This window comes from Syzygium oleosum, unplaced genomic scaffold (genome assembly GCF_021117445.2).
Source record: "Syzygium oleosum isolate NSW1041296 unplaced genomic scaffold, Sole_v2.1 Sole_v2.07, whole genome shotgun sequence".
Taxonomy (NCBI): Eukaryota; Viridiplantae; Streptophyta; class Magnoliopsida; order Myrtales; family Myrtaceae; genus Syzygium; species Syzygium oleosum.
Genome location: NW_026607491.1, coordinates 9,640,478 through 9,664,409, shown reverse-complemented (window position 1 = coordinate 9,664,409; position 23,932 = coordinate 9,640,478). Strand labels below are relative to the sequence as shown.

At 39.8% G+C, this 23,932-nt stretch overlaps 1 protein-coding gene across 2 annotated transcripts; it reads left to right on the top strand.

Annotated features, from left to right (window-relative positions):
* The first annotated feature begins 20,645 nt into the window (after nt 1–20,645).
* LOC115677721 (uncharacterized) lies at nt 20,646–23,806 on the top strand. Of its 2 annotated transcripts, XM_030600939.2 has the most exons (9): nt 20,647–21,075; nt 21,200–21,389; nt 21,683–21,816; nt 22,134–22,246; nt 22,505–22,751; nt 22,835–22,987; nt 23,125–23,204; nt 23,300–23,349; nt 23,493–23,806. In XM_030600939.2, exons 1-9 carry the CDS (start codon nt 20,671–20,673, stop codon nt 23,627–23,629), a joined length of 1,509 nt encoding a protein of 502 aa, XP_030456799.1. In that variant the 5' UTR covers nt 20,647–20,670; the 3' UTR covers nt 23,630–23,806. The 2 variants fall into 2 exon arrangements, with proteins under 2 accessions (XP_056168866.1, XP_030456799.1); XM_056312891.1 differs by lacking the exon at nt 22,835–22,987 and having other exon boundaries at nt 20,646–21,075.
* Nucleotides 23,807–23,932: the final 126 nt, after the last annotated feature.

Genomic DNA, 23,932 nt, shown 5'->3' with positions numbered 1-23,932 from the left:
AATAAAGCATGCAGAAGGACATGCTCAACCCAACAATCAGCAAGGTCTTTTGATTTTGGAAAGGGATAAGAAAGCCTGTATTTTAACTTTGTAATATCATTGTAGTTTTCAACCTCAACCTTTTCTTCTTCCCTTCAAGTTCTCTGTATAAATCGATTTGTGCTAGGGGTGAGCATGGTCCAGGTGGGTGGTGTTGATTCCGAAAAATTGGAATCAGGAACCGCCCGTTAGTTCCATGGATCCATTCAGGAACTGGATTGCTAGTCCGGTCTGGTTCCCAAGTATGTTCGTGGAATCAGTCCCCAATCTCTACAAAATTGCATTAATCAATTAATATCATGGTAAACCTAGTTTTTATGTGGGTACTTTTTTGCAAGGGAAAATGTAAGAAAATAAAAAAATCTGCATGAGGGACTTGCTTATTAAACACGAAATAATATTTTGATTTTAAGATAAATGTTGCAATATATATATATGCCGGTGCGGTTTGGATGGGCGGTTTCACGCTTGGAACCAGGAACCGGATCGGTACTTACCAATTCCAGTAAATTAGAATCGAAACCGGACCGGATCGTCCCAAAACAGGTCCACATGGGAACTGCCTTATTCTGGGCCAATATGGTTCCAGGAGGTTCTAGGTTCCTTTGCATACCCCCAGTTGTGCAAAGGTGGCCCTTTCGTCCTGGGTCATTACTTTCTCTCCAACATGCTCATGTAACGTTGCTGACATGGCAAGTTGTTTTTACACATGGTGCTGATGTGGCGGCTTGCCGGAGTTATACCAGCAAAACACTAAAGGGGAAGAGAGAAAGAGAGAGAGGTTTGACACCCCAAACTCTTTTGACAATAGAGTCCTCTATCTCATTCTAGTTGAGTAAGATGATCAGTCTGTCATTTGCCCTAACGTTTCTTTCCTGATCAATAGTTTGACATTTCCCTTCGAAATCTCACCAGGATAATTAAGAAAGAAAAAGGGCACACAACACGCCATCAGAAGACCACCATTTCTTTTGATAGTCCTTATTTTCTCTTCGTCCATGTTGATTCATGATAACATTGGATCTGAGTGAGGGACTGAGGAGTGATGATGAAGATTAGCTTAGTTGGTTTGCCTCTTCAGTTGTTTTAAGCAAGTTGATTGGAGAGTAAAAGTTGGGACTTCCAGCTGAATCCTTCTTGTTCATTTACCCAACAAGCTTGGGTATGTGAATGCCAAATAAGCCACACCAGACTATAAACGAGAACGAACTACAGACTCAACCCCTTATATATATAGGGTTTTGATCCATAGTACTTGAGGATCACGATATGTACAACCTCCATGCCTTATATATCGAGGGTTTTGATCCACAGTTTTTGCAAGTTTTCTCTCCAGCTTCTTATTACGGGGCTCATACCTTTAACTCCGAGTTAGAGTGATGCAAAATCCAATTTGAAAGGATTTGCAGTCCCCCGCCTTACCGCTTGGCCATTCCGCCAAAATGCAAATCATGAGATAAAAGTGGATCAATTATCCTTTCAAGTATTAGAGAACCATAGAAAATTGAAACCATAGGGCCTTATGCCCAGTAGATTGCACCTAGAAAAAGGAAAACAGAGATACAGTAAATTTAGGAGCTACAGACGCATCATGTTGAGTGAAAAAATGGGTGATGGAGAGCCAGAAGACTTGCATCTTTCGCCTATTTCTTATGTACAATACATGAACTTCACTAACTATGCTTCTTGTGGAACAATCACAGCACAGATTCTCCCCAAAACAAGAACATATGACACATGCACACAAGACATCAGGCATGGCTACTTATGATCGAGCAATAGAGACTAGAAACATCATAGGGGAAAATTTACAGGGAGTCCAAATCATAAGATCTTGGAAATTAATCAAATCTCACACGCTCATGCACCGTTTCTTCGCTGCCGGAGATAGCTCGAAGCTTGACTGGAAGAACAAGTCGAGCTCCTCCCGCCCCTTGCTCGTTGATTCGAAGAAGTGTAATTTTCTCTTGTTCTGAAAGCTCAAGGGCAGTACATGCACCTGCTTGCGAGGTGTCGGCGGGCAGCTCCGGATTGCGGGGATCTTGTGATGTTCCGAGGTCGGGGTTCGACACTGTTTGTCGCCGCCGTGATCACCGTCGTTCGATGACTGATCAAAGTTAGTGGTTTCACTCCCGCCGCCTTCTTCGTTGGTTCCTAGACATCGAGGCAATTCTTGGGGCTTTAATGGCGTTTCATGAGAAGAATTGTGATCTCTAGTCATGGTGGAGGAGATTCAAGGGCTAGTTTGATGAGAGAGAGAGAGAGAGAGAGAGAGAGAGAGAGAGAGAGAGAGAGGGAGAGAGAGAGAGGATTGCGTATCCTTTCTTATCTTGAAAGCTATGTCTACAATTAGTCTTGCACCTTCTTCCCCGTTGTTATCTCTCCGTGTCCTTATATTACCTGTTTTATTTTCGAATATTCTATTCCCTGTGACTATGTTTTGAGGGGAGAGAGAGGTTGGAAACCACACGCAAGTGGGTGAGTCACTTTGGAAAAATGGGTGCCCGAGAAAATCTATAAGCAACGTCTACGTACAAATTAATTGACATCAACCAAGACTTGCACTTACACATTTCGTTTAACAGTTGATCCTTTTGAAACTGATGAGGCTGAATACGAGTAGAGTACTGTCAAATTCATTACAAAAAAATATTTAATATATATGGTGCCATTTTTTTCATTAGTCTTGGGTTTGACTTTTGGCTTTTGGTTATAGTATGAAATGTGTGTGATTTTTCAACCCTTTGAAACTTTTAGACCCATGTAGATATACCTAGACACTATATTTTTCGTAGCTTACTCCTTTTGCAAATTGTATTAGGGTTAATATCATGAAAAACCCCAAACTGGTACACCTGTGATAATTTTACCCCAAATTAATTTTTTGACCACAAAAAATCCTAAACTGGTACACCCGTGACAATTTTACCCTGCGTTAATTTTCGTTAAATTTTACTGTTGAATTGCTTTGTCAAATGACACGCAGTAGTTAACGGATACACCAGTTTTGGGTTTTACCTTCCATTTATCACAGGTGTACCAGTTTGTGAAATTTTTTTTTGCATTAATCAAATTTAACTGAAACTAATAAAGGGTAAATTTGTCATAAATGTACCAGTTTTGGATTTTTTGTGGTAAAAAAATTAGTTTTGGGTAAAATTGTCATAGGTATATCAGTTTGGGGTTTTTCGTGGTATTAATCTTAAATTATGACTTTTATTTAGATAAGAGATTCAAAGCCAATTTAAAAGCTATATACCGCACATAGGTTAAAGCCGCCCATATGCTTACATTAGCTTTCCGAATTTCTATTTCTCCCATCCCTGAACTTCACCGTGTACGATTGTACAGAAGGAAACTTCTGATGTCTGACTTGACATCCAGAGGACCTGTTCTACACTACAGTTGATGTCCGCCTCTGCCCGTCTCTCAAACTCATGTATGGAAGCATCCCCAGATTAAGAATGCTTTGTTGCATTTTCTGTCTTATTTTGAAAGGAAGAAAACGATTTCAACTCATAACAATTTGACCCTCGAGGAGTAATCAATTCTTGTGTACAAATCAATTATATATAATTATATTATCCCGTCCCCATATGCATGATTTCAGAGAACACACAAAAGAGAGAGAGAGAGAGAGATGAACAAAAGAAAAATAGTCATGACCTACTTGGGGGAATCCCATGCAGAATACACACGGTGAGATTTTATCATCAGCCAAATAGTCATGACCTACTTGGGGGAATCCCATGCAGAATACACACAGTGAGATTTTATCATCATCCCATCACCTGTCACTTCGCCATCTCTTTCTCCCACTCTCTACTCCTTGTCTCCATACTACAACGACGTTGCATCGGATACCCCCCTCTTGTCCGTGATAGAAATAAATTATTCTCTCTCTCTCTGTCGCTACTCCGTCACGCATGTCGTTGGCATTTTCCTGATGCAATTTACCAAACATCGTGCGGACGTGAGGAAACCCTAGTTTTCAACTGTTTTTGGTGTTTTCGTGATCTCTCAAGTTGAGGGCAGGTAAATCGACGGCCTGGCAGTGGAGAAAGTTATCTCGGGCGTGGATATCCACGTGCGAAATCATAGAACAAGCATATGTTTTTATTTTTTTATTTTTTAACACGCGTCTCGCTATTTTATGATTTGAGAAATTACATCGTTGTATCTTACATGCGTTGTGTGATGTACTATTCATTCATATATTCACATGCTTGTACCACTAAAGTGCGATAAGAGTCATAAAACTTGAATAGTACCGTACGAAATTGATTTTTTCCCTTAAAAAATCAAATGCCATCGATCTATCGAGTGTCAATATGATGGGATAATTACAAAAAAAAAGTCATAAATCTATTGTATGGATATTAATTCAATCCAAAAATCTTTTAATTTGGCTAATTTAGTCATAAACCTTTTTACGATTTGCTAATGTAGTTCTTCTGGCCAATTATGAACAGAAATTGCTCATGTGAACACCGGCTGTCCTATGTGCCGCCCTACGTGGCATGGGCGGTACGTAGACGGCACATAGGACCGCCAGTGTTCACATAAGCAATTTCCACCCTTGACGTGGACAATTTTTGTAAAATTTTCCTGAATTTTTTATAATATTTTTTAATTTTAATTTTATCTTTTCATTGTAGCCGACGAGAGTTGGGTGAGAGCCTACAGGCCCTCACTGGCCACCGGCGAGGGTCGTGGCCCTCGCCGACCATGATGGCCTTTGTGGTCCCACGGGCCGCAGGCGAGGCCTTCATGACTGCTCACAAGGGTTGCAACCCTTGCCAGCAGTCGACAAGGGTAGCCAGCTATCGCTGAGGCCCCAACGATTCTCGCTGGCCATAATAAAAAAAAAGAAAAGAAAAAAGAAAAAAAGAATACAAATTTTAAAATTGCAAAAATTATACACGTTAATGCTGGCCGTACCACTTAGGACTGCTGGTATGCACGTTAGTATTTCGCGGCCAAAATTGGCCGAAAGGACTATAATGGTAAATTATCAAGAGGTTTATAATTAAATTGGCCAAATTAAAGTTTTAAGACTGAATTGATATCTGTACAATATGTTTATGATTTTTTTGGTAATTTTCCCCCATATGAATGCCATGTATAAGCAATTTTTAGCTAAGACATATAAATATTTTTACGAATGCCCTCCATTGCACATTTGATTTTTAAAAAAGTTTACGACTATTACCTGATCCAATGAAAGATTTAGGATTTCATTTTACTTTGCGCGCAATGTTTTATTGTTTTTCGTGAAAATTTTCATTCTTATTACATCTTTAAATATCATGATGTCACCAGACACTTGTGATAATTTGTTGTCATTAAATAACTTTATGTATTATTATTGCAAGTACCGCCGGATGCATAAATGGTAATGAGAAATGATTAAATCTATTGTGAGATTAACAACATATTCTGGACCAAAAAATAAATAAAAAATGATTATAAATTGTTGTAAGGTTCACCCTTTTAAAAATTTGTGACTTACAAAATGTTATTACTCTCATAGTAACCCAAAGACTATTATGCTAGCGAGGCCCAATAATAATTAAGGGCTTTTTAGTTTTATGTTTTAACTTTTAGCGGTAGTTACGGTAATTTCCATAACTTTAACACGGTTTATCAATGACGCGATGCAGTGGAGTAAAAAGAGAATGAATTTACAATGGAAATTAGGGGTTTATTTGTTTCGCGGAAATTTCTTAAAGGAGGAAAATATTTTTCCTGAAAGTCATTTTCCTTATTGGGTAGTGTACTTGAAAGTGGAATGGAAAAGAATTTTGATGTTCAAATCTTCCTTTAAAATATTTTCCTTCCCGTTATACTTATATTTTATTCCTAACATAAGATATTAAGATGATATGAAAATGCTTGTCGAAGATATTACCGTTATATGAAGTATAAATTTTTGTTTTTTTATTATCAAAATAAAGCAACCTAAAAAATGATGCCAAAACGGAAAAGAAAGAACAAACTTAATTTCTCAGTGCTCATAAAATTTCACGTGAGAATAGTTCTCCATTCCAACAAAATAATCAAAAAGTGATACCTCGGTAAGCATCCAATAGAAGATACCGAAGAGGAGTGAAGACCATTAGAGGGAGAGTACATAGATTGAAGCTCTATGTGAGCATGTTTGTGGAAAATGAGCTTGGGAAAATGATTTCTTCTTCTCGGTATGAAAAAAATCTACAATTTGAAGTATGATTGTAAGTAAATTGCTCCCGCTTGTTCATCATTTGATAACCAAAAAATCAAATCTTCCCAAGTAGGATTCAAACCGACGGACCTTCTCTTGAAAGTACTATAACAATGTTCTCTGTGATGATAGTTTCCTTGAACAAAAAATATTTTCCATTGATTACCCACTTTCGGTGAACCGAACACATGAAAGTTCGGAAAACGATCTCATGAGAATCTTTTTGTCATATAAAAAACAAAAGATGGAAATAGTTGAATGTTTGGAGGTATATGCAGTTATGTACCAAAGTTATTTGGAAGGAATGGTTCCCGGTTTTGCACGGGCACGAAAGTCCCACATCTTTGGCTGCTTCCTTGTGCTTCTTCCCCAAGCTTCTTCCTCTGTCTACAAGCATATACACAGCGAACGGAGTTACAGAACATGTTACTGTACAGTTTCTGTCGAATATTAGTATTTTAATTCTTGGATTATGTCCTCGATCATGTAGAAAAAAAGATATTCAAGGCATCAAATATATTTCATTTTCTTCTTAACAACACAAAGATCGATCAATAATAATAATTGAATATTTTTTTGGGAACTCCAATAAGCAAGATGAGCCCCTCATTTGGTTCTGGAAATGAAAATTAGTGATATAGAAATGGTATTATAGCCTAGATAAAACTTAGAAATGGATTATCTATCTCTTGGTCCCAGACTCCCAGCCAAATAAATACTCAATTCTAGAGAAACATCTCCCCAAATGACTCGCTAAGCATGCCTCTGGCCCAAAATAAAAAGAAAAGGAGGGGGGGGTTTGTGCTAGTGAATTTCTTAAAAAGTTGGTGATTGTTGAAAAATAAAAAATACATGGTGCCTAATTTCCCGGTAATTAACTTACTGGGTAACTTACCAACACTTTTGTAAAACTATCAACCTTTTTAATAGCTTGTAAAAATTATCGATTTTTCTTATTTTTTATCGACTTTTATTTGTCTTTCTTATCAACGTCTCAAATTTATCAAAATCTCATATGAATTTACCGATTTTCATTTGAGTGAGTTACCAACTTCTTTTCCAATTAAATTATTAACTAGTGTTGGGTTACAAGCTCTTATTTGAGTCACTTACCGGCATTTAATTTCGTCCTTTTAATTTCCCAATTAATGTTTGCTTGTCTTGTTTTACGAATGCCTTAAATATATCAGATTTACGCGAATTTACCAACATCGATTTGTGTGATTTACGAGCTTTTCTCCCATTAGCTTATCAACTTTCATTTGACTCGTTTACTAATAGTTACCGTCTTTTATTTGTCTTGCTTACCAAGTCTTCAAATTCACTGACTCTTTTCAGAAATTGTCAATAGTGCTTACGAATATTTTTGCGATTAAGTTACCAACTAGTTTGGGTTTACCAATTTTTATATAAGTTAGTAACCGGCTATCTAGTCTTTTAATCACCAACTTCCATTATATTTTACAGCCTTTTGTCTGCGCATTAACAGTAAATCAAATAATTCCTTCCAGACATCTCTCTGCATGATCTACACTTCCCTTTCTGGTATCAATCGGTTGAATGAGCACAAGATACAAAATAACACCCGCATGTAATTGCAGAAAAAGAGACAGAAAAGGTTCAACCCTTACGTGTTTATCATCGAGAACGTAAAAAAACAAGCAATTGGGATGGAAAGATGATAAAAGGGGAATCCTAGGAGATTCGTGGACCAGGTGACATAACCACCCAAATGCGTTGCAGCGTACGAAATTCGTGTCAGAAACTACTCACAAATGATACAAATCTCTCAAATGTCGTACTTTCCTCCTCGAGCTCTGACTCGGAGGAAACTGTGGCCTACTTCTAAAGTAAACGCTAAGGGAAAAAAAAAAAAATCAGCCCGGCGGTCAGAGGGACGGTAGGCACGTTCCGTCATTACTTTACATTACTAAGAATGGACTTGAAATAATGATTTTAGGTCCGTCATCAATGGTTACCATCCGAATCTAATCACATTTCTATTTAGATAGATAGGTATGAACAAATTAGGTTTGCTCACATATGCATAATAAGAAAGTCATTGGATTAAAGCTTTAGGCTTGAATCACATCGACTTGCTCAACGCCATTTTCCATGGTCATGTTTGTAATGGGAGCCACCTTGAACTCATCCAAATCAATCATCGATCATACTTGACATGACGCTCCTTCTACAAATTAAATTCGTTTTGATAGAATCCATTCGATAGGTATTGATGCTCATAAACGTCTTTCGATGGGAGCCACGATATTTCCGGTATCTCTAATTAATGGGACTATTGGTGACATTTGGCATAACAATTTACCTAGGTAACTTGCTAGATGAATGGTGTCAGTAATTTTGGTACATAAAAGGTCTTAAATTTTCAACTCCTAATTCACTTAAAAAAATAAGTAAATAATTAAATTAGATCACCGATCATATGATTTAGATGGTTATAGAGAATAACGAAATTAAATGGGGGTGATAGGAACGTGCAATTAATTACACGGTAGGAGAAGGAAGGTAACTTGCAGTTAATTAGCCGGAGTGTCGTCTTCTTAAACGGTTTGACGAATACTATCCAATAATGCCATGCCAACCACCACCACGGGTCATGATCGAACATTAGGTGGGACCCCGTTACATTAATAAGTGATGCCACAATGTTTTTGAATATCTTTCTTCGATCCTCGCAAATGCCAAGCAAATCTTTACTTCATACGCGGCTTCTAAAACATTGATTTCCCTAGCTAATTTTTGTTAAGTTCATGACATATATCCTCTGCAATTCAGAAAAATTGTTGTTTCATTGTCCAGGATAATGCTCAAAAGAGTACATGTTATGTATCTATTACGATACATTAAAACTAATAGCCGGGATCTTTACGGGGTTGACCAGCTTAGACACGCAGTTAAATAGGTTTGGATCTAACATATATGGGTTGATGTAACAAACATAATCTTTAGGGAAAATTTCAATTAAGGACCCTAAGTGGGGTCAAATTCTCAAAAAGAGGGCCCAAAGTGAACATAGTATCAAATAAGGGCATGAAGTGCCCAATCAGTCTCAAATAAGGACCCGAAGTGCTCAAAAAGTCTCAAATAAGGGCCTGGGTCGCCGGCCGGCCAAAATACCCGCCGGCCGGCGAGAATGTTACTATTTCGGCACCGGAATAGTAACTTTTTATTTTTTTATTATTTTTTTTCCTCTTCTGTTTTTTTTTTCTTTTCCTTTTCTTTTTTTTGTCTTCTCTTCCTCCGCCGGCCATAGCTGGGGCCGGCGGAGGTCGCCGGCCTCAGGCGAGGCCGCCCTCGCTGGCGTCGGGCGAGGGCCGCCCAGGCCTATGCTGGGCGAGGTCGGCCTCGCCAGATCTGGCGAGGACTCGGCCCCGCCGGCACGGGCGAGGCTCGACCTCGCCGGCCTCGGGAGAGGCGGGTCTCGCTCGCACCAACGCAAGGCCGGCCTCGCCCGACGCAGGGTGAGGCCTTGTCTCGCCCGCAACGGCAAGGCCGGCCTCGCCGACGCCGGTGAGGTCGGCCTCGCCCGGCCGACGGGCCGAGCCTCGCCCGGATCTGGCGAGGCTCGACCTCACCGAAGAATCGGCGAGGCCGACTCGCCCGGCCCCAGCGAGGCGGCCCTCGCCCGACGCCGGCGAGGGCGGCCCTCGCCCGACGCCGGCGAGGGCGGCCCTCGCCCGACGCCGGGCGAGGGCGGCCTCGCCCGACGCCGGCGAGGGCGGCCTCGCCCGAGGCCGGCGACCTCCGCGGCCCGGCTATGGCCGCGGAGGAAGAGAAGAAAAAAAAAAGAGAAGGAAAAGGAAAAGAAAAAAAACAGAAAAGGAAAAACAGAAAGGAAAAAATAATAAAAAATAAAAATTTTACTGTTTCGGTGCCGAAATAGTAACATTCTCGCTGGCCGGCGGGTATTTTGGCCGGTCGGCGACCCAGGCCCTTATTTGAGACTTTTTGAGCATTTCGGGTCCTTATTTGAGACTGATTGGGCACTTCAGGCCCTTATTTGACACTATGTTCACTTTGGGCCCTCTTTTGAGAATTTGACTCCACTTGGGGTCCTTAATTGAAATTTTCCCTGATCTTTATGAGGTTGACCTGCTTAAACACGAATCCCTACATTTAAGCTAGTGTTGTTGGGAGTGTGCAACAAAAGTTCGACGTCCTCACTTGGGGAGTTCGTCAAGAGGGAGTCAAGTCCGAGCTCGTCAACATATCTATTTTGACTCACCTTCGCTAAAAAACTTAAGCCAATGAATTATGAGCCAACTGAGATATGGTAATTGCTTCACACCACAACAATTTTTTTATATGAGACTTTTTTTAACACAACTCATACGTGCATTTCAACAATTTCCCATTCACGTGTGAGCTTAGGATTGCTCCATTTAATTCCCTGTATCGTCTTGCATCAACATGTCTCAACTTGAATATCTAACATCACCTTTATCTCTCTCTAGATTGAACCATAAATGCTACCATCAGGACTGCGTTGCTACACCATGACTCCACCTCTGCGCAAAACCCGCGTTAGCCACGAGATTCATTTCTTGACATATTCACCAAATACCAATACATATTGGGAGTGAGCCACCAATCAACCATAAGCTCTAATTAATATTTGTTGGGAACGCGCAGCAGAAGTTTGATGCATTCATCTGGGGAGAAGCTAAGAGGGAGCTCAAGTCCGAGCTTGTTAACATATTTAGTTAGACCCACATTCACTCAAAATCTTAAGTCAATAGGTTATAGGCCAATTGAGATATATTAACTATTCTACACCACATTGATTCTCTAATGTGGGGCTTATCTAACACAACTCACATGTTCATTTCAACAAGAGTGCCATTTGTTTCATTATGACACAATTAGACATGTTTTAACACGTTTAATATTCATACTTTAAGAATTTTTTTATCGTTAGAAGTTTATAAATATTGCACACATGTCAAAATGAATAAATGGAAAAATAAATACCTATTTAGTGATATAAAAATCATTAAACATAAAGAAAAACTAACTCAATAGTACACTTTAGATTAATGTGGTGTGCAATTACTTATATTGTCTAAAATGTGTTCAACGTGTTAACACAAGTTATGAGTATAAGCGTGTTTAACGTCTTTATGGAAGTTACCATTCAATCCTAAACCTGTTGTACGTATACCAATTCAATCGTAAACTTTTCAATTTCGCCAATGTTGTCTTAAACTTTTGCGCCAAATTCAAATATAGTCATTCCTACCAGTTGCCGTAAGAATTTGTTGACATAGAGATGCACGCAGTATGTCGTTTCGAATAAAGTTGTCCATGTTAGCATGCCACGCAAGACAGTCGGTATTGACTGGACGCCACATCAGCAATTTCTTTTACAATTGGCCGAAACACTAAATTCGAATTTCACACAAAAGTTTAGTACTAAATTGACAAAATTGAAAAGTTTAGGATTGAATTGACATCCGTAAAAGTGGTTTGTGATTGACTTAATAATTATGCTTGTTTATTTAATACCCAAGTTAATGTATACTCGTAAATAGGTTAACATATGTCGGCCCCAAACATGGTGATACATTTGAGAATCGTGTTAATCGTGTTGTGGCATCTAATCCATTTAATTGGGCATGTCGTGTTTGTCAAGGTAGACATGTCATGTTGTTTGAGTTAGCCATACTTGTATTGTGCCACTATTCCGACACAACACGATTAGCACAACACGACATGAATAAGGCCACTAGTAGATCTAATCATGAGCTCAGCAACAAAAACAGCAACAGGTTTGACCAGGCTTACCCGAGCCAAGAAAGTTTGAAGCCCAAATTGTCCGGGCTTGACAAACAATTTCTTCTTTGAGCACGAATACTCCAACATAGGCCCACTTGGGCCCGCTTAAGCACGATAATTTTACAAAGAATGTCTACTGTTTTTTTTTTTAAATCATAGGCAGCCCAAGCAAAAATTTTGTGACCATTACACAACCCGACCCACTAAACTTCAAAATTTTGATATATTCCTTCCTATGTCTGTTTTCTTGATTTTCATAACTAATAACGTTTGATATAGTAAGACCCGCCTACTAGTTTATCTACCTAGTGAAATGGTAGATTCAGATTGGATGTCTAAATGAGTCCGCGGTTTTAAAGAAAAAGTACTTAGAGAGTACCGCATCAATCAATTAACCAATTTATTGGAGGAATCCCAATATCTCTAGCATCGTATTTCATGAACTCTCACCTCTTTTGCCCAACACGATGCAATGACCACTAAAAAAAGGATGATGAAAGTGTCACGGCCAATGCTTGAGATCGTAACCGTGCAGCGACTTAGGCTTCCTTTGGTTCGTTGGGTCGTCTAAGCTAAGCATTTTCCCCAAGGATTGATCGCCCGCTCAAACTTACCCGATCGTAGAGAGAAAATGTGTTTAGATAGAGAAGCTCCGGAAGAGAATGTACTTCTAATGCTTAAATGTTATATGATACAAATAAAGGGAGAGTTTCGTATTTATATTTGAGTCATACTAACGGGGGAAGAGCTCTCCAACTACCTTCTACTATATTAAATTTAAGACTACCACCTACCCTACTAAATAAAAAAAATATATTGAATATACATTTCTCATACTGTCCCTAGGAGCATTCTAGAAATTCTACAGCCCAGGGTACTTCTTGCCGATCATTTCGGTCGGTTGGGTCATGGAACCTCCAATCCGTGACAAAAGGCACAATAAACATAGGAATAGCTAAAGTTAGTTGTTATGGTCCCAATGTTTTTCTTGTCTTCTTATGATGTCTGGTATGCGTAGCCAATGCTTTAGACAAATTGAGACACGATAGTTTTTTAATCGTCGGTGTATGAACTGAGTGAACGAGCAAACCTCTCTCATTATACGACATGGCCGTGAAGCTTCCGGGCTTGGCTTTAGTCTTCACATATCTGTCACGTTCCCATATAGTTGTGCACTTGCGGAAAAAGCGACTGAATCCCATTAAGTTATTAAAGGCGAGCTCAATATCCTTGTTCTTGATAATGTGAAGGACATTGTTCCTCGCCACAAGACCTCAGTTTGTGTTCAACGTTCAATCATTCTCTGTCCATTAAGACCGTCGGTTGGAATTAAGAGTTGGGCCGAATGTGGGTTAAACTTAAAAATGGCCTTCTTTCATCAATTTCCTGCTTAAAGGCCCACATTTCTCGAGCTACAGATATCCAACTGCTCACTAATTCATTTGGTGATTCTCTTATAGACACCGAATCATTGGCATAAAGCAAAGACCCTCGATATACAATATATTTCTTCAATCCAGGACTAAGATCTATATCCAGTTATAACTCAGGGAGGGATTGTTGAGTATGGAAGAGTGGCTTTGATACCAAATGTTAAGATAGATTGGGAACTCAATTGAAAAAAAAAAACACTCTTTTATTAGAGGCACGCTATTTACAATATTTGTTCAGAAAACTTGCACACAAACACAAATGAGATCACTTGGCTTATTAGTGGTTCACAGCCATACATTATTCTAGAGATTAGTAGCTCATCCCCCTTAAAAACATCTAGAATTCTTTGGAGGGTGAATCTTTTTCTTCAATATTCCCCCTCCCCTACTATTATTTTCTTAATGTGGATTTAGCAGCCATGTCAACTTGCTTTTGAAACTCTTCTTCCATAGTCGTCCTCCATTCTGCCCCTTGTGAGGCATCCTCATATGTAGAAGGCTTTTCTACACCAACATCCTCGGTCAATGCTGCATTTGCATATTTAGGATTTGGTTTTCTCTACATTGTTGACATCCTCACTTCAGGCACATGCTTTTCAGGTTCTTCAACTTGACTTGGTCTTCGACCAAAAAAAAAAAAACCTTGACTTGGTCAAAGCTCTTCTGTCATTCTCGGACATACACCAATTCGCCATGGACTCTTATATTTTCCCAGTGATTGTGCACTTGCTTCTTCAATCGGCTGGGTCTTACCAAACCCATTATCTTCTTCCATTTTTTCATGTGCCTCTTCAATTTGTTTTAAATTTGGTAATTCAACGGTTTGTGACAACCACTACGATGATACCTCGTTGAACACCATATTCTTGAAAGCGTAACACCGACCTGTGGTATGATCATAGCACTTCCACCCTTTCCTTTGATCATCATAGACCACAAATATGAAGCAAACCGCCTTCTTATCGAACTTTGCTTTGTAGGTGATAAGGTACGATTGCATTATACACACATCCAAACACACTAAAGTGACTCACTGTTCACCACATTCTAATAAATATATCGTGCAAAGCTCCTAAACCCGGGGAAAAGTGCCAAAAAAATCCTAAATCTTTTGCATTGGTGCCAATTTAGTCCTAAACCTTTTTTTGGTGCCAATTCAGTCCTAAACTTTTTGCATTGGTGCCAATTTAGTCATAAATCTTTTTTTGGTGCCAATTCAGTCCTAAACCTTTTGTCTTTGTGCCAATTCAGTCCTTCCGGCCAATTTTGGCTGGATTTTACTGACGTGGACGCCGACCGGCTGGTCACCGGCGCTGACGTGGACAACTTTAATAATATTTTAATATTTTTTTGAATTTTTTTTTTTTTTTTTTTTTTCCCCTCTCCTTCTCCAGCCAGTCGCCGGACCGGCGACCGGCCAGAGTCCAGAGGCCGGCCACTGGCGAGGCCCGTCCTCGCCAGATCCGGCGAGGTTGTGCCTCGCCCAGCCGCTGCCGAGGCTCAACCTCGCCAGATCCGGCAAAGTCGAGCCTCGCCTAGCCGCTGGCGAGGCTCGCCCAGCCGCTGGCGAGGCTCGCCCAGCCGCTGGCGAGGCTCGCCCTTGCCAGCGACGGTGAAGGCGAGCCTCGCCATGGCTGGGCGAGCATTACCAGCGGCTGGGCGAGGCCCGACCTCACCGGATCTGGCGAGGTCGAGCCTCGCCCAGCCATGGCGAGGGTGAGCCTCGCTGAATCTGGCAAGGTCGAGCCTCGCCGGCGGCTGGACGAGGCCCGACCTCGCCGGATCTAGCGAGGTCAAGCCTCGCCGGCGGCTGGGCGAAGTACGACCTCACCGGATCTGGCGAGGTCGAGCCTCGCCCAGCGTGAGGCCGCCCTCGCAAATGGTCGACGAGGTTGACCTCGCCAGTGGCCAACGAGGGCGAGCCTCGCCGGCGCTAGCCTCCGGCGACCGGTTGGAGGAGGGGAGGGGGAAAAAGAAAAGAAAAGAAAAGAAAAAAAGAAAAAAATAAAAATTCAAAAAAAAATTAAAATATTATTAAAGTTGTCCATGTCAGCGCCGGTGACCGGCCGCCGGCCGGTCGGCGTCCACGTCAGCAAAATCCGGCCAAAATTGACTGGAAGGACTGAATTGGCACAAAGACAAAAAGGTTTACGATTGAATTGGCACCAATGCAAAAGGTTAGGACTGAATTGGCACCAAAAAAAGGTTTAAGACTAAATTGGCACAAATGCAAAAGGTTTAGGACTGAATTGGTACCAAAAAAAGGTTTATGTCTAAATTGGCACAAATGCAAAAGGTTTAAGACTTTTTTGGTACTTTTCCCCCTAAACCTGTACAAATGCCAATTCAGTAATAAACTTTCTAATTTTGCCAATTTAGTCTTAAACCTTTTCGCGAAATTCTAATATAGTCATTCCGGTAATTTTTCGTTGGAAATCATTGATGTGGCGGTGTGCCACGTAGGAAAGCCGGCAATGATTAGACCACTAAATCGGTAATTTTTGACGAAAATTGATTGGAAGGATTACATTCAAATTTTGCGCAAATGTTTAGGACGAAATTGGCAAATTTGAAAAATTTAATACTGAATTGATATCTGTGCAATAGATTTATGACCAATTGGATAATTTTTACCGATATCTATCTCTTGGCTAAATCTGTGCTGTCTCGGCTTGATCTGCCCGTCCATTTGAGCAAGTCTAGTTGGGCCATCGGCGATATTACTTCATTAGTCATTGCCTTACATCAATGCGAGACAAATTTCACGGCCACACCAAGCAAAAATCTCGTTGGAGCTTTTTAGATGGAGTGGGTTACAATCATGCCATCGAGAATGGTCCCTAAAGTATTCCCTTTGACCACACTTCTATTTATTTTCTCATCGAAAGCACTTTTCTTGCACTTGTCGTTTGCTCATGTTGGGTAAAGGCTAGTATAGTTTTAAAACACAGATGGCAATTTATACAAGCTTTTAAGAAATAATCTCACCTAACTTTTATGGTTTGCAGCTTTAAAATATGAAATACCAATACACAAATTGCAACACTTAACAACACAAATTTCAACACAAAAGAGTTACTGTTCTGCCACAACTATATACCAAATCGACTCTTAAATCAATTTCAGACGAGGCATCATGCAATTCTAGAATGAGCTTGGTGAGATATTCCTTTGGATAGAATTGATTTATTTGTCCCGTTCATGAACGTAGTGATGATCCTAAATTGCCATGATTGGACGTTAATGGAGCATTCGAGTTCATGTGTTTCTTGCCCTCATCTAGAATGTACTGATTTTTCTAATATGCTCATGATGCATATCAACATCTATGCTGACAATGTTATGATTTCTCAGGTAAAAGTAAGTGGAGATGCACATGCGACGACTAGACCTAGTCTTAGGGAAATATGATGCAAGATCCCGTCCATGTGATATTGTAAAAACCGGCCCGATCCATTTGAGTTAAGAAATCATAAGAAATACTCCGAGTAACCACACAAGATGATGATTATTTGAAGTGAGTGCTAACTTTTGAATCACTTAAAATGGCCAAGAGCCGCACTTCATTCGAGCCCTCTCGCAGCGGTGATAACTCGCTACTCTCGTCTGCCGGAGGGTATAGTCCATTCACGAACCACACTTCTACCGGAGGGGATCTTGTCTGTTACCATTGTAATAACTCGGTTCGGACCACCTGGATCAGCCTCCGAAAGGAGTATTCCAAATAACCTCACAAGGGGACGGCCATTTAAGGATAAGTGTTAACTTATGGGTTTACTCGACAAGGCATGTCCCGATCGATGCGGGCCTTGGAGTGGTTTGTATGTACTTTCACATCAATTTGAATGGAAGTTATAACTTTTCCATGAAGATTCCTCGCAGGCCCATTCTTTCCAAGGAAGTACGCGTTTTTCCATGGTGGACAAAAAAGGTAGTAGGTGGTTTGGAAACAAAGCACGAGGATTCATCTAGAAAATGTTGACCCCGCGGTACGATTTGAATTAGATATGGAACTTAAGTGCACAATAATGTTTGGACGATCAACATTGACCCTAAATTCTGGTCCCAGCAAAAAGAGAAGTGGATCTTAAATGTGAGGATTCTCTCATTGGATTGGGAGGTAACCTTTTCCCGGCTGCAGTACTCCGCGTGTCAGCATCAAAAGACTCAATGATTTTCCAAGCGGCGGAGCTAGAGCTATGTATCCAATTACATATCTGCCATTTAGCTAAACTTTAATTAGCCAAAAAAAAAATCCTTTTGTTCACCTTTGTGAGGAAATAAAAGATTGGACTGGGATGAAGGGAAAATTAACTAATCAGTATCAAATCCTTTGAACAGATGTCATTCAGTCATGAATTTTTTAATTTTGCTAAATTAGTGCTAAATCTTTGTGCGAAAATTCAATGTATTCCTACCAATTAATTTGCGCCAGACGTGGAGGTCCAAGCATCGTCAGCCATTCTATGTGGCATATTGCCGCGTCTGCGATTTTCTGCAAGAATTGGACAAAAGGATTATATTGGAATTTCTTGCAAATATTTAGGATTAAATTGATAAAAATTTGAGACTGAATTAGAAGCCGTACAATAAGTTTAAGATTGATTGGACAATTATCCCTTGGGATGAACGATCCCCATGAACACAAAGACATGGAAACATTTCAATTTGCATATAGCTGGCATTTGAATAACTGGATCTGGTGAATTTCATATAAGATCCATTTACGATGAATCGAATGTATTATGTGCATACATTTTAAAATTTTACGAGTGATGAAAAAGTTGCATCATTAGTTGTATTCTTAGAATAAATCCATTATAGAAGAAGGTTCATAAAATTAAATAATTTATAGTAATAGGGTTGGATTGGAATGATCATTTCAAACATGTCCATTGCTTCAGTGCTTCGGAACATACCCACGAACCCAATAATGAGTTCTGCCAGTGCGAGGCCCCTTCGTACTTTTGCAATTATAACCTCACGATCACGCGGGGCTAGCGCACGAACGTGCACTAGGCTAAAGGTCCTTTGAAGACCTGTCAGCTTTACTTTGATGGAGAAATTTGGACCATTTTATGGTCAACTAATTGGAGAGTATGCTCATGATTGAAAAAATAAAATAAAATCGGAGAGTATGCCTTTTGGGACCACAGACGCTGTGATCCAAAGGAATTGAAAAAAAAGAAACATTCGAAATTCTTAAAAAAGAAAAATAAATTCTTAAAAAAAAGAGAAAATTCTCGATGAATTTTAAAGAGGACTCGTGTTTATGTGGATTCGGTTGTTGGATCGATTATGTCTAAAATCTTATTCAAGATACACAAGAGAAATGCGCAAATGCACTAAGAAGGAATATTACAAGTCATATGTTAGGTTAAGAAGAGCCTTAAAATTAAACGAGTGAAACGTAAAAAGATCTCTTAACAGCATCTGAATGTCAACAGGGTCAATTACCAAAAAAATCCTAAACCTATTACACTTGTACCAATTCGGTCCTAAAATTTTAAATTGTGCTAATTGAGTTATAAACTTTTTTATATTTTGCTAATTGAGTCAATCCTGCTAATTTTTGTTAGAAATTACTGACGTGGATATCGGCCGTTCTACGTGGTATGGCCGGAGCTGACATGGACATTTTAAAATAATATTTTGATAATTTTTGAAACTTCTAATTTTTTTATTTTTTTTATTTTTTTTTTACTTTTTTTTGGACTGAGGGCCGACAAGGGTTGCTGGCGACCCTCACTGACACTAGGCAAGGGCATCGCAGCCCCAGTGAGGGCCTAGGCGAGGGTTGTGACACCCTCGTCGGCCAAAGCGAGGGCGCACAGCCCCTAGCCTAGATGGCGAGGGCCGCGGCGCCCTAGATCGAGCGAGGGCTGGGACTCCCACGCTTATGGCCTGCGAGGGCATCCCGGCCTTGGCTTGTGGCCAGCAAGGGTTAGCCGGCGACTTTGCCAGTCCTCAGTCCAGAAAAAGAAAAAAACTAAGGAAAAAAAAAGAAAAAAAGAAAAAGAAAAAATTATTAAAATATTATTAGAAACTATCCACGGAGCGCCGGCCGTGCTACGTAGGAAGGCTAGCGATTTCCGGTCAAAATTGGCCGGAAAGACTCAATTGGCAAAATGTGAAAATGTTTAAGATTTAATTTTTTTTTATTGAAGTTTAAAACTTAATTGACACAATAAAAAAATTTAGGATTAAACTGGCACAAATGCAATAAATCTAAGACTTTTTTGGTAATTTCGCTAATATGCACATCTCTCGTGTTTTTCCTAAGCCACATAAGAAAAACACTCGATCGTGTTGAGCCAGTCAGTGGAAGCTCAATTCAACGAAACTGCAAAAGTCGTTGTCTTTGTCCTTATTGAAGCCCACGATGTGAAATCGACAAATTAAAAGGTTGTTGAATTTTCTTATCCAAATTCATAATCAATGGGACACATGCCGGCTCGTGTTTAACTTTATATTGAGCTAGTCCTTTTTATCAAGAGGTTCTTGAATATTTCATGACCTCAAGGGTTGCTGATTACTTACGCTAATACATTACAAAACTTCGCCCATAAGATGTCCACGGAGCATAGACTTCCTATTGAAGTGACAAATCGAAAGGCAAAAAATTAGAATGGTTGCGGTACATGATCTTCTACAAATAGCATGAAGATAACATATTAAGTAGAGTATCAACGAGTTGATTATTTAGAGATTTTTTTGATTTGCTCCCGGATACTCTACTTGATGCCTTATTTTCATGTTGATTTGTAGAAGATTCTGCACTGCAGCCATTTCGTTTTTTTTATTTTTGATTTGTTACTTCAATACTTTCAATAAAAAAAAGTTATACCGGTATTATTTTCTTTCAAATATAACGTACTTTTCTTTGGCCAAATGAACTTAATTGACTTGATTTTGTAGTTGAATTAAGAAGTCCAGAGCATATTAACGATGTTACATCAAGTAGGTTTCATATAAGACTTATATGGTCTAACGATTGAAATCAAGTGACTTCACATGTAACAGATGTATGTACGAATATTTCGGGAATAAGTGCTCATATCACTTCAAATTGTGGCCCATGCCGTTAGATGCCTATATATGCTTGTGAAGGTGTCACGTTTCTCAACCCTCCGCCTTTGGATTAGTCACTTCATTGTCCAACTAAGTTTGGAATTCTTCATGAACACACTGCATACCATGACTCTTCCTCGTCTCTCTTTCATCATCTCCTTCATATTGTACACAGCTTCGATTTCTGGACAGAAACTCTACACTCCGACGCTGAGCCTACAACGCCGAGACGTCTTCCGAGACCGGGAACGTGTGGTTTCGGCATCCATAACTAACAGTTTCGAAACATTCTTCTTCAACCAAACGCTCGATCATTTCAACTATAGACCCGAGAGCTACACCACCTTCAAACAGAGATACTTGATCAACTCCAACTATTGGGGTGGCGCAAATTCTAGTGCACCGATCTTCGTTTACCTCGGCGCTGAATCGCCAATCGACGGAGCCCCGACTGTGATAGGGTTTCTGACCGATAACGCAGCTCAATTCAAGGCTTTATTAGTTTATATTGAGGTAATACATTTGAATTCTACCATTTCCTTCTCAGCCCATGCATGAATGTGCTTTTTGTCTAATTTAAGCTTCTTCTAACTACGTAATTAAATTCTTCTTTTCCTTGTGGAATTTTTCTTGACAGCATCGGTATTATGGTGAGTCAATTCCACTTGGGATGAGCTTCGAAGAAGCTCTCAATGATACAAATATTCGCGGGTATTTTAGCTCGGCCCAAGCTTTGGCCGATTATGCAGCCATTATCATGCACGTGAAGCGGAAATTAAAAGCCAGAGATTCTCCAGTTATTGTGGTGGGAGGATCATATGGAGGAAGTAAGTGCAATGTGTATAATATTCTATCCATATTTGTGTATGGTAGAAAGAAATAATCGAAAAAGGGGTCCACCAGAAGTTTGACGGGTTCTGATATCAGTTCTCTGTTGACTATGTAAAATAACCAATGATACGTGAAAATGATGAGTTGTTTTTTTTGGTAAGGATGAAAATGATGAGTTGTTGTTGTCATTTATTTTCAACAACAACAGTAATTCCTTTTTTTACGCGAGAAAGATATATTATATCGTTATATTAAGTTGTTGAATTCTAACAGCTAATGCGAATTTCAGAGCTTGCTTCGTGGTTTCGGCTAAAATATCCGCACGTGACCCTCGGAGCTCTGGCCTCATCGGCTCCAATACTGTATTTCGACGATATTACCCCGCAGGATGCATACTATTCTGTGGTCACCAAGGATTTTAAGGTAATTGCACCCGTAATTTCTCTTCTTCTCCTTTTGTTCTAATAGTGGAGTGTGCGGCACTTTTTGAGCATCCAAAGAATATCCATTAATTGACGCAAAATCCCTATCTTCCCATTTTACGCACGCAAGGTAAGTACATGAGTACACACACTCTTGCTCCTAGGGGATGGAATCAACAGAATTCAAGGGTATAGTTATGTGTAACCGTAGCTTCAGTGAGAAAGACATACAAATTTATTGTCTGAATAATCTTTAGAATCTAAATATCTATTCACTGTTTTTCATTATTAGTCTCAAACCATGGTCTTTTTGCACAGGAAGCTAGCGAGACTTGCTACCAAACTATAGGAGACTCGTGGTCAGAGATCGATAGAGTTCTTCAGGAGCCTAATGGCCTTTCAAACTTAAGCAAGATGTTCAAGACTTGCAAGTATGTGATCTGATCTGTCATAATCGAGTGCTATAGAGTATTCCCCTTCCAATTTCTCAATTTAAGGGAGTTGAATTGACTCAATTCACCTTCTGAGATCAGGAACCTAATCCGCGCTCACTCTTCAGTTCGGGACGAAGTTTCATGATCTTCGAGGCTGAATTGAGTCTTCGAGAATGCGCGTAAATGTTAATTTATGAAGGAGACAAAATCAGTCATAGAATAATTACTGCTTCTTTTTGTGTGTGTACTGTGTAGGCCTTTGGAGAGTGGGGATGAGCTGAAGAACTACTTGATATTGTTGTACGCGGGAGCAGCTCAATATGATGATCCACCAAGATATCCGGTGACAGTGATATGCAAGGGCATTGATGGAGCAAATACCACCGAAAATGGCATTCTTGGCAAGATATTTGCAGGCGTTGTGGCCTACTACGCGAACTCCGCATGCTACGTCAATCCTCCCACTAAAGTTTCTGAAACTAGCCTGGGTTGGAGGTGGCAGGTACAATACTCTAAATTATCACATTTAAGCATTCGAGGAGGCCCGATGGGTCTCAGGTTACTTAAAGGGAGATTTACTTGCAGAGCTGCAGCGAAATGGTAATGCCCATCGGCATCACAAACAATTCTATGTTCCAACCAGACCCTTTCGTCTTGAGCAGCTTCATTGATTATTGCGTCTCCCTGTATGGCGTCGCGCCTCGTCCGCATTGGGTCACTACGTACTACGGTGGTCATGTATGATTACCGATGGTTCTTGGAATATATGCGTTCGGCTCTTATTTCGATCAGTAAATTAAATTGTTTCCTACGCATGAAATTCAAAGTAAATTTTACCATTGTCGTTCCCTACCTTTTTTTTTTTGTTGTTGCAGGATATAGAGCTAGTTCTTCGTAGGTTCGGCAGCAACATTATTTTCTCAAATGGACTCCGAGATCCTTATAGTAGCGCGGGGTATATAACATTATATGCTTATCTCCACACATTTGAATAATTAAAAATTTTACATTACATAATAGTTAATAATTCTATCTCTTTTTCTATCTTAGGGTCCTGAAGAACATTTCTGACAGTATCATTGCCGTCTACACAAAGAAAGGTATATAACCAGGCAATGTGTGTGTTGTTTGCGACTTGTCTTATGCACCCGTGAATCACATAAGAGAAGAACAAGATTGATGCATGCTAATTTTTTTTTCACTGGAACTTGAATGCTCTCATCTGTGAGTGTATGCCTTGCAGGTTCCCATTGTTTGGATATACTTGCAAAGAAGCAAACCGATCCAGACTGGTTGGTCATGCAACGAAAAACCGAAGTTGACATTATAAAAGGGTGGATAGCCAAATATTATGCCGATCTTCTTGCTTTCAAACAATGATATGATGAGATGTTATAGCCATAAATATGGATGGTGAATCGATTCGGAAAGGCCATTTCGATAACAAATGAGAACAAAAGAATAAGGTCTATGTATCTCACCATAAAGTTATCCTTGTATTTCGTTGCTCCATTAGAACGAGCTCTTAATCAAGGAAATCAAAATGACTTCCCCCAATTTTATATTTATGCCATGTATTTGGTTCATAACAAGCTTCCAGTTAATTGGCCCACAATTAAAACTGGTTTTTTTTTTTCACTGATTTAGCATAGATTTTCATTTTATTTTGACTTTCATATATTG